This window comes from Dioscorea cayenensis, chromosome 1 (genome assembly GCF_009730915.1).
Source record: "Dioscorea cayenensis subsp. rotundata cultivar TDr96_F1 chromosome 1, TDr96_F1_v2_PseudoChromosome.rev07_lg8_w22 25.fasta, whole genome shotgun sequence".
NCBI classification, from domain to species: Eukaryota; Viridiplantae; Streptophyta; class Magnoliopsida; order Dioscoreales; family Dioscoreaceae; genus Dioscorea; species Dioscorea cayenensis.
The window spans coordinates 3,098,280-3,110,404 of record NC_052471.1 but is presented as its reverse complement, the minus strand read 5'-3'; the positions used below and the strand labels follow the sequence as shown (position 1 = coordinate 3,110,404).

At 33.3% G+C, this 12,125-nt stretch overlaps 2 protein-coding genes across 2 annotated transcripts; both read right to left on the bottom strand.

The window, feature by feature from the left end:
• Positions 1-1,774: 1,774 nt before the first annotated feature.
• Positions 1,775-2,962, bottom strand: LOC120259076. Its single transcript, XM_039266616.1, has one exon. The coding sequence runs from the start codon at positions 2,541-2,543 to the stop codon at positions 1,782-1,784; it is 762 nt and encodes a 253-aa protein (XP_039122550.1). The 5' UTR covers positions 2,544-2,962; the 3' UTR covers positions 1,775-1,781.
• Positions 2,963-8,343: 5,381 nt separating this feature from the next.
• LOC120265547 (NADH dehydrogenase [ubiquinone] 1 beta subcomplex subunit 2) lies at positions 8,344-11,219 on the bottom strand. The gene is made up of 4 exons (XM_039273521.1): positions 11,054-11,219; positions 10,174-10,219; positions 10,011-10,085; positions 8,344-8,598 (listed from the first exon to the last, which is right to left on the bottom strand). Exons 1-4 carry the CDS (start codon positions 11,158-11,160, stop codon positions 8,587-8,589), a joined length of 240 nt encoding a protein of 79 aa, XP_039129455.1. The 5' UTR covers positions 11,161-11,219; the 3' UTR covers positions 8,344-8,586.
• Between the last annotated feature and the right edge of the window lie 906 nt (positions 11,220-12,125).

The following is a 12,125-nucleotide window of genomic DNA, read 5'->3' as shown; positions in this document are numbered from 1 at the left end:
ATGAATCAATTCAAACAGGTGTTTGTTGCATTAGAAATTTGGAATAATTATTTAAAAGTATTTATTTATTTTTAAGTTTAAGGTGATTATTTTTAATGACAATTAATATTTAAATTAAAAGAATTTCTTTTATATAAAGACTACAAACGCTATTAAAAAAACAAATAGATATGAAGGTGTAACGTGGTTTATTGATATGATATATTTGGAACTATACTTTACAATGTTAAATCTTTTGAAGAGAAAGCATTCATTGAAATAATCTTGCGTTTGTTTTTTTTCATGTGAATTTTTATTCAATTATATATATTTTTATTTCTCCAAATATTTAGGGATATAAGTAATAAGTAAATTGATCTAGTTTAGTCCAAGTACAGGTAATTTAAAAAATAAACACTCTTAACTTGACATATTAATAAAGGGGAAAAAAAATCTTATGCATCCAAGTAAAATAGTTGGCAATGAGATAATAAATAGTAAACCAGCACAATTTATATGCAATTTAATACAATAAAATTGGTTCAGTTTGATGCACGGGAGTTACGGAAGTATTTCTCCTGGTAGAGGAAAATATATTTATGAGGTTTCAGTTACCTTACTTCAGTTTTAAAATTAGTAATAAAATAATAATAATAAAATGTAGAAGTTTAAACTCATATATTCTGAAAACCTTAGTGACTAAATAAATTAAACAAAACTTAATTAAAGCACAATCAGGTCACTAGGTAGTTAAAGCCATGTTAATGCCGCACGTGTATGAGTCGTAAAAAGGTCAAGGTGTGTTTTTAGCCGCAATAACATCAGCATCATCATAAAGAAAGCGGGCCTGAACAGCTGGACACGTGTGATCTAGCGCGTACACTGCTCTTTCACCACCGAAAAAAACCAATAAATCAGACTCTCTCGCGTTGTCTCCACTGCTTGTGATTTGTCAGTTGGGCCAGCAAACCCATCCAGATCTCACTCTTATTTTTGCTATTCCAACCCCCAACATCATATGTGGCCTTTTTCTTCTCTATTATTTATTTATTTATTTATTATTATTATTTAATTTTTTGGACTTCCCACTTTCTATTAACTTTTGAGAGATTCCTTATGTTCCCTACCTGCAAACGTTCTACTCGTGTGTTTATTAATTGTAGGATCTCATAATCATGAGGGTTTAGACTAAAGTCTAGAACTAGATGCCCACGTGTGGTTTTTTTACTAATGAATTTTTAGTGGAAACTTGGATGATTTTGATAATGATTTGGGTGGGTGTGCACTACTGTTTTTAGACCCAAAAAGATAAACATGCTTGGATTGGGATTGGAGTTGGGTGTTAGTGGTTTAGATGCTTATTGTCCATTGAATTTTAGGGATTATTAGTATGTGGTTAAATTTGAGATTGTGTTGGGATAAGGAAGGCTCAGCTTTTTCTTTTTGATTATTGGACATTAGGAATGTTGCTTGTCTCTGCAACCATTCACAACCATCTTTTATTTTATAATTTGGTATACATGAACATCATCATCATATAATAAAGATTATTTTTTTTTTGTCTGATTAATTAGGTTGATTGTATTATTACAAAACAAAATTAATATTTTTATTATAAAATTAAACACATAAATTCCATAAACACAAACTCCTCTCTATTAATCATCTTCTTAATTTCCCATTTCCACACACACAAAAAAAAAACCTCAATTATCCAAACAACAATAAAATACAAGTAATTCACACTAAAAAAATTTAATTAATTTTTTTAAAATTTTTTTAATTTTCCTTTGTTGCTTGCTCTACAAGCAAGGAGTGAGAGCATTGAGAATCAAAACCCTAATATCAACCAATCTTCTAAACACCCTCTCACTCCCACTCTGCATCGCCTCCATCTTCTCCAACTCCTCATCGTCCATCTCCCTCTTCTTCCCCGCCACAGCGCCAGCGATCCCAAACACCACCGACTCCGACGCTTCCGCCATCGCCGAGATCGCGTCCCTCACCACCCAATTCATCCCCGCCTCCGACTGAGTTCCTGCCGATCGGGCGGCGCTCTTCATCGCCGACGCGATCCGCACGAGTTCCTTCTCACAACAACGCATCGCTTTGGCGCTTGCCGCCAATCGAGCTTCATCTCGCCTCCTGATCGCTGTCTGGGCCTCCCACTGGTGATCCCTCACCGCCATGATCTCCGATCTCAAGCTCCCAAACCCGTCGGCGAGCCGGACCGAGTCTTCTAGAAGCCGTTCGGTCCAGACCGATCCTTTGGACCGGCGAACCGATTCTTGGGATTGAGGAAGCCGGAGGAGATCGGCGAGAGAGGAGAGCACTCTCTCGAGCCGGTTCAAACCGGACGGGACCGAACCGAACCGGTTTGGACCGGACCGGGGAAGCCAGGCTCGGAGGGCACAGATCTCAGCCTCGAGATCCGAGATCAACGGATGAGATGGGCACGGGAGGCTCGTGGATCGCACGTGATGGCGTTTCTGTACGGGAACGGGACGGCGTTTGGGCGGTCGGGTCACCGGAAGGGAGAGATACCGTTTGAAGCGGGTTACCATGTTGGATGACCGGTTGAGAAAAAGGTACGGTTTCCAACTTTCCGTTCCGTTTTTGGATTAGGGTGTGAGGGGTTTATTAAAGGGGTGGTTTGAGTGTATAAGTTGGCGGGATTAAGGGGGTGATTAATTAAATTAATTGTATTAATTAAATGGGGGTTAAACAACGGGGCGCACACGAGCGGGTGGGAGACTGAGTCCGCGAATGAGGACAACTTATAAGTTTATAGAGATGGCACTCAGTCAGAGGGCGATATCGTTTCTCTTTTCACGTGTGATGTACACGTGTCAGGAGTTTTTGGTGACCTAACTCTTAAATTTGAGAGGGCACGCGTGGCAAAGTATCCTACCTATGCAAGGGCATACGTAGCTGACCTGTCATTGGCCTTCCCGGATTTTTTTATCTGTTGTAATTAATTGAGTTTCACATGTCAATAAATTTAATTATTTCATAAATTTTTTAAAAAAATTGTTATTTTTTCAAAATTATCCCTAATTTATATCTATATATTTCTCTCTTATATTTAATTATAAGAAAAAAATTGAATAAATTGTTAAGATAATTTAAAAAAAAAAAAATAAATGCTCTTGATATTAGAAAATGATAGATAAAAAAAAACATGGGTTTATGACAGATAAAAAGGAATAAAGAGAGTATGTTTTATATGATAAATGTCTAAACGATCTGTGATGTCTATATCTATCTCTCCTTTTGACGGTGTTGGTTATCTTATAAAAAATAAAAAATAAAAATAAAATTATTATGAAAAAAAGGGTTAAAATTGAAAGATTTTATAAAAGTTGATTTATTTTATAGAAGAAATTAACATAAATACAATTAGGAAAGTTTAGATTGTAACACATACTTGCTTTTAAATGAATGTCTTTTAAATGTAGTTTGAGTCAAAAATTAATAAATTAAATATTTGTTTGAAAAAATGGTTTTCTGTGCCATGTATTAATTATTTTATCATTGGTGATCAAAGTAGAGAGCAAAAAAAACAAGTTGTTTTTCTGCAATGCAATGGAAAACTAATATAAGACTTTCATCCCTAATTAGAATTTTTTTTTTTTTTTTAAAAAAAATCATATTTAAGGTCATGTTGCATTGGAAAAAAATAAAAAATACCACTAATGCAATAGAGTAATTAGTATTTTAATTCCCTTCCAAATAAAAATTTAAGGGTTTAATGGTTTATTTACATTTTAAAAAAATAAAGAGAAAATAGTGCATTATTTTGTAGTTAAGAAAAAAAAACCAATTAGTTCAATATAATTAGGCCTATTATTCTAAGGAGGCTTCTTTCAAAATAAATTAATATTACAGTCCATGAATGTTGCCTTATTTTGAGAATAAAAAAGCCCAAAAAAAAAACATTAATTACAGAGAACGGTAGTCAAATTTAGCACCAATGAGAGTGATTGGGTTTTTGGATGTTAAAAATTTAAAAACAAAGGCTTATTGAATTGCCTCAAGTAATCCGATTGTTAGAGATCTGAGTCTATATATAGATTAAAGAAAAGACAAGATTCAGGCTTGTATGATATTAATACAATTTCATTTTTAAGCTACCACTAATTTAATATTGGATTCGCATCAGATAGGGAAATAAATAAGTTACTGAAATATGTTTCATTAAATTAAATACTTAGGTTCTGTGACTCTTTCATATGTTTTTTTTTAATTATTTAAATTTTGCTTTATTCATCAATATTTGAAATTAGATAATTGGATAGATTGATTCAATCTCTATATAGAGAATATCTTTAATGTATATAAATTTCAAACATCAGTAAAGGAGAAAACAAAAAATTGTTTTATATGTTACTTTATGCCATAGATCTGTAGGGCTATTAATATACAAATTAGAGAAGATGCAGGAAGTGGGCACATGATCCCAAAATAAGTTAATATGGAGTATTAAGTACATGCATGAGATCTCAGGCATGCACAAAGATGTGGATCAGTGCAAGGGTTCCAACCAGACATGACAGATAGGTTTAGTTGACCAAAGCTCTTAAACAAGATCACTAGAAAGTTTTTGTCTTCTTTTGGGATTCCAAATGTCTCCTCCTCCAACTCTTGTGGTATTATTTATCTTAATTTTTCTTTTATCATTTTCATATTGTAGAAGAAGACACAGCTGCATGCTTCACCATTTGTTGGTAGTGTAGCTTAGATTGGTTAAATAAATAGAGAGAGGCAGGGACGGAACCAAGACTTATTGATGGAGGGCTGAGGGAAAAATGTCAAAAAAATATTTCAGTCAACATAACAATTGTATTCGATGATTGAATCAAGTATACATTATTGTAGACTATAAAAAATAACAAGTAAAATATTTAAGGTGTTAACATTACATTACCAACTACCAAGATCATTAGAAGAATGAAGCACACAAAATTATTTGAACATGGTAGTGCTAACATTCATGCATATAAATGATTGAATTTGTCTTATTAAACCAATTTTGTTACGTCTTTGTATCCTTTGGTATAGTCATATTGAATCCAATTTTATTATGTGTTAATGAATATTTATGATTCTATGAATATGAAACTTTTGGTATAACTAGTCTTATTGAAACCTATTTTGTTATGCATTTTGCTATATAGAGTTAACACTAAACATTATTTAGTTATACTGTATATCTTATATATATATATACATTATGATACATATTATTATATTAATATTTGATATTTGATATTTTCAACATTTTAACTCATTAAGGCATTTAATCAGACACATTGTATGCATATTTATAAAAATGAAGTTTATCATTCATGGTTTATTTATTTCACTCATACATTTTATACATTCATTCTTATTTTCAATAAGAAATAATACATGATCATTGATCGGATGATCCAATAACTAAAAATAAATAAAAACTAATAATCTAATATACATACTAAGTGAAAAAGCAGAAAGGATGAAGTGAACTTAGTGAAGAAGCAGGAAGGTTGATAACTTGATTCAGTAAGTGTTTGGGTGGAAATAGATTTTGATCAAATGGTAAGAGTGACATTTCAAGTGTTTGAATGTTGGTTATTTCCATTGAGGATTGAGAGGGGAAGAACGAACGACAGAGATTAACTTCATTAAGATGATTGGTTTAAGTTTGAGGTAGCCTCAAGATTGGTTTTCCTGTGAACGGCAAGGATGAGATCATCAAAGGGGTGCGTGTTAGTTCGAGGCAATAGAGTTAGTCGGTTTGGTTAACTAGAGTGCACCACGTTGCAGATGACTCAGTCACTCAGCGCACCGGTTTCATTTTAGTTAGTGAAGTTTCTGTAAAGTTATAAAATCATAGTTTTTTTGTTAACTTAGGCTGGTTTTTTTTTCTTTGAAGTTCTCGTCTTCCATGAATTATCCTGTCTTGTAGAATTTTTTTTCTGAGGTTGAGTTCAATACAAAAGTTTTTCCTCATGGTCTTTAGTATCTATGTAGTGATTATCAAAGCGGATGAGGGGTTGCTAGCCCTCGGCCCTGGCCGAGGGGAGGGAGGGGTTGGTTGCTTGGTTCTGTGTCTTCCGGTCAAACAAGGAAGAACCCCGGCGGTGCCGGGGGGAGGGGACGGAGGAGGGTGGTTGGTTGCCTGGTTTTGTGTCTTCCTGCCAAACAAAGAAGAACCCCGCTGGTGCCGTGGGAGGGAGGAAGGCGGCTGGTTGCCTGGTTCTGTGTCTTTTGGCCAAACAATGAAGAACCCTGCCGGTGCCGAGGGAGAGGGGGCTGAAGCCCTGCGAGCCCCCCCTTGGTTCCGTCCTTGAAGAGAGGTGTGTTGGCTTGAGGTTTTTTTTTTTAATTATTATTATTAATAAGCTAGTTAAATGTTAATAGATATTTGATGTCAAGTTTAGCTATATCACTAGATAACTCTAGATAAACCCTTTTTATTTAGGGCTATATAATTTGCTAAACAAAATCACCTTTGTTTAGGGTTTGTATATTTGTCGAACAAATTTGTTTGTATAGAATTGTATGGAAGTTATTTTTATTTTTATTTTATATTTTTTTTTAATAAATATGAATAAGTCATACAAAAAAAAGGGACATAGTGTGAATAGACTATGATGGCAAATGTAATTACAGACTAATGACTAAGTAAATGTGTAATAAATGTAAACTAGTGCTTCTTTTAGTTGTTTAATAATTATATTTTAAAACAAAAAACATTATGAAAGATTATCCGACTAATTATTTTATACTAGTTTAAAATAATTTAAAATGGGTTAGCCGGTTAAACAGGTCAATATAAGTTTGCTAATAATGTTTGTAATCATATAAAAGTTGTAAAAGTTTTTGACATATCTATTGAACCGAGTCAAGTTTGGGTTGAATACAAACAAGTTAGGTATTGTTTTGACCACGTCAACACTACTTGGTCTAAAGAATAAAGATGGGTGCATCTACATTGTTTCATTTGGAAGTGGTCACAAGACTCACAACACAAACAATGTTCACTAGAAAGAGCTATTAACAATTAGTCTACGGACGGTCCATGGATCCACACTTCTGACTTTCTATATTGAGATGAACAGCCGGTTTTTTTTTATTTTACAAAAAGTATGAGAAATAATGGAAATTAAAGATCTTTGACATTAATTAAACTAAGATAATGTGCCGGTGTCTGCCTGTTTATTCCGGATAGAGACTTTTTTTTAAAATTGTTTAATAATACTCCCAATGATTGAATGACATGTAATTTCAATTTTGTCTCAAAACTTAGTTCATTAGTTATTCGAGCAAGTTTGTGCTGGGCCAAACATTTCACTGATCTTTAGCTGTTTGTCAACATCTCAGCTTGTTTGCAAGCCTATATTATTTATTTATTTATTATTATTATTATTATTTTTTTTTTTTTGCTTGATTGTTTTTTTAATGAAATAAATATGGACATGCTACATTATGAGATCTGGTGCTACCAAGAGGTCATTGGCTTATATTTTTTTCTTAATGTTATAACTGAACTAAAACAAAAATCATTATTTATTTTAATCTGTAATATATATATATATATATTGCTTTTTTTTTTTTATCTCTATATATTAAACATCCTGTTTTTAGCCGGCCCAACCATCACTGAATGCTGTGTTTTAATTTAAATGGATAAGTTATTTGGTGGAAAAAGAAAATTCAAAACAATCAATCTTTCATTTGAGAAAGCATTCTGCACTTGCTTCAAGTTTAATTTGAATTTTTCTGTATTCGAGAAACTTTACTTTGTTGAGGAAAAGTCTTCCCAATCTTCCGTGACCATCTTTGCTTCCACTTAATAGATAAATTATAATAAAAAATTTTATTCAGAATAAATTTTTTAATCAGAAATATATTAATGTTCAACCAAACTACCGCCCTATCCAAATTCCATGCATTCTTCTTACTAATAAGGGAAGAAATCTCAAATTCATAATCACAAGGGCACAGGATTAATATTATTTATATCTAATAAATCCACAAGTAAACAAATTAACAAATTGACTCCCCAAGATGTGTTAAAAAAAAGGTTAAAAGATTATCACCTATTTAGAAATTTAACCTAATAATTCTATTTAATACAAATAGCATTCCTAGTGAACACACTTGGAATTGTCCAGCTGGATTGAAGCAGAGAATTGAAAAGTACCAAACTAAATAACAGTGTTAGCTCTAGTATATTCTCTAGCATAAACTACTAGAGCCATCACAAGAACATCCTAAATCATTGCTACTTACGACGAACGGTGAGGTAAGAATTTACATTCTTTGATGAATAAAAAAAAGAATAAGGCAATGGGATAATATATGAAGATTTAAAAGCATCGAAAAAATGACCAAATGTCCTTCAACTTGAGGTTCTCAACATAAAGCAAGGTTGGTTGTCCACAAAATAGATACAATGAACTTGGGACAAGTGAAAAAACACCAGTAAACTCTCATGCATGGTTATGAAGTATAGAAGTTGAGACAAATCGAAACTAAATAGTTCACATATTATTTATTCATGGATGGTGCAATCATGCAGGAGGGGGGAAGAGAGTTTCCCTCAGCATTCTTCATCTTCTAATGAGAGGCCTGAAAAAGAAGTTTAAAAAAAGACATAATCATCCATTCGGTATCACATCAAGGTTGTGTTCATTACACTATGTTTTCATTGAAAAAGAATTAGAAATATGTATATCTGATTAAATTATTAGACATGAAAATTGGGGAAAGATGAATCCATTGACTAAATGAAAGCAGATCAATCGAAGAAATTTAAAATTCTAGAATTCAGATGATTCTAAAATCAAAATCATACAGCAAAGTAACATGGGGCATGTCAATTCTCAAAGCTCCATCTCAACAAGTTTACTGCTTCAGTTATTACCCCTCACAAGCTAGAGTTTGCAGCAGGTATGTAGAGCAAAATGGGTATAGATTAGAACTTGGTTTCCGGATTCAAGTGTTTATCACAGTAAATTTCTATCAGGTAGGTCATCACAATCCATTTATTGGACCCTGATTGAACATTCTAGCAAATGATGGCAAGCTGTAAGAATTCACACAGGTTCACAAAAAGATCATGTATTGAGAGCCAATATATCCATCTTGTCGACCTTCCAAATGCGTATATTTCTTTCAGCGACCAACTTTTACATGATGAGACCAGCTACTAAATTGTTCAGGTTCTACATTATAGAAATGGCGATAATGAACATGAAAATGCACAAGGATTTATACTCAAAGGATGACAAAAGTGTACACTCCTAACTGGTCATCCAAATCTTTTTTTAAAACAACATTCATGACAACAAACAATATTCATGAAATACAATTCTACTAGCACAACATATTCTTCAGAGTTGATGTTATACATTAACTCCCCTACATGAGAAGTGAAAGCTTTCATGGTAAGTTTACAGAAAAATCAACCACCTCAATTCTTTTTTTTTTTTATGAAAGCAAGTGAAATGCTGAATTTAAAATAACAGTAACAGTCCAAAAAACATCTTCTTAGTTCTTACTAAAACACAAACCAAGTAAGACCAGACTCATTTTACACTCAATTCTTTATTGAAATGCTGAATTTAAAATATAAGAGACAGTAAAAAAACATCTCCTTAGTTCTTATGGAAACACAAACCAAGTAAGACGAGACTTATTTCACGTTTCTTTTGCACATTATATAACTACAAAAGAAGAATAACCTCCATTTCTTAATCTAGGTAATGAAATTATGCTTTCTCTAAAGTTCACCTACATTAGGAACAATCTAGCAGCATTGTCTTCCAAAAATGAAATCTTAAACTTTTGAATTGTTTATCATAATTCTCCTGGTTTAATTAGGTCCACAAAAATTTTCTTTCTTGGATCCCTCTAAAGCATATCGATATGTTTATGTAGAAATTAATAGAAAGTTAAAAACTAATCAACCAAAACAGATAGATTTATGGGAGCATAAAAGTAAAATGGCCACAGCTATAGCTTTGGTCAGTTTGTACTACCTCATGTTCATGCCCGTGTCCATGCCCATGCCCATGCCCATGGTCCTCATGGCCCTCCCATGGGTGCCGCCAACCCTTAAAAAATGATAAGAGTCATAATAGTTAAGAAATTATCGGCGGACAAACATAAACTGGAATTACTAGTTTAAGCCACAAAATTTACCAAGACAACAGGGCCATCTTGCTTAGCTCTGTACAGAACCCAAAACCTACAGAAATAAAACACATAGCATGATAATTAAGTAATTATATCTGAATTACGGGAAAAAGTACCATTCAGACAATATTTTCAAAGGAGTTGCAAATGGATTCACCGGTTCACCAATCATTGACGGTTCTCAAATGCTTATTACTTCGAAGTTAATAACAATACTGAAGACTGCACATTGCTCACTGATCCTAGTTAGATACTCCATTAACAGTTTTTTTTTTCCAGTAAACCCTTGAGTCTCTCAAGAGCTTCCTGTTTTCTTAGAAGCACAACATGTTTTCATTCTCAAGCAAATTTGAAAGGTAAGCAAAAGTTATAAAGAAATAAGTTGGATTTTCCACAACCATCCATTCTTAAAGAATTTATAAAGTTCACAGGCTTCAATTTTCAGCCCAAATTCTATATCCCACTGCAAAAAAAATTTATGAAATTTACACAAAAATTAAGCTGATAATCAGAAGAACCCTACCAAAATGACATCTTTTATCTCATTTTAAAGACTATCACATGGATAAACCATCCAAATGGCCTCACACCTCCATAGAACGCTTCTCAATTTCGCTCCCGCATGAAAACCAAACTCCACGCACCATCAAACTTCATACATCCCTACAACTAAGAAATCACACAATCGAGTGCCCTAATCCCCAAATTCCATCAATTTCTACATCCTTAAAAACCATCTCTCGATGCTTCACAGATAAACAATGCAATTCAGCTAAAAAAACTCCCGAATCTCCAAAGATCAAACCCAAACTCACAATCAAGAATCAGGGCATCAAACAGTGAGGAAATCGAAGGAGAAAAGGGACAAGGGATAGGATTAGGTTACCACATGATGGCGCAAAGGCCTTTTCCGGTGATGGTGTGCCATCGCTTTGGTTGGGGGATGGTGTAGCCCTTGTACGTCGTGCCTCCGTGCTCTCCGCCGCCGCCCATCGTCGTCCCCGATCCCTACCCTTGTGAACCAAGATCGACGAATCTCAAATTTTTCACAGTTTTGTTTCCTGGTAACTTTGCATATATGACCCCGCAAAACCTCACAATAACAGAAAATGTCAAATGACACCCTAGCGCTTCACAACCAGGGTGTATTTGAGACGAGTTGTTCGTGAGAGGTTCGGTGTTCGGCTCGATAAGGGCTCGTTCGTGTTCAGCTCATATTATAAACGAGCCAAGCTTGAACATCATTTTCAAGCTTGAGCAGCTGAAAGCTCGGCTCGTTTTGGCTCGCGAACAAGCTCGTTTATAAGCTCGATTGTGAGCTCGTTTATATATATGTATGTATGTATAATAAGGTGTATATGTGACTTTGTCATTGTTGTCAATTTAAGTCACACATATAGAGCTCTAAATTACTATTTGTAACAATCATTAATATAACCATTCATAGTGTCATGAACAAGTTTTTTTACCGAATCGTTAATAATATCGAAAAAAAATATTTATAGATAGTTATATCACAATATTTATTTTGTTATTATTGTAATTATTTGTTAACTTATTTAATGAAGATTTTAATAAGCTTGAACTCAAACCTTAATTATTCAATAAACAAGCTTAAATTATTTTTTTAATCTTGACTTAAATTATTCAGTTAACTTATTTAATAAAGTATCATTTAAACTATCATAGGGACCTAAAAAATAAATTGTAATATCTTTTTTTTATAATAAAATTACTACTACACTCTTGTCTCTCTACCCAATATTTTTTTTTTTCTTTTTTATATGTCAAATTCAATTCTATTTTGAAAGCTCGTCTGAGATTGAATGAACTCACTTGGTTTTTTTCACCCTTTAATATGACAACTCATTTTTATCTTGTAAGCTCATGTGAGATTGAATGAGCTCACATGGATTGAAAAATCTCCTGTGAATTTTAAGTTCACTAGGAAGAACAGA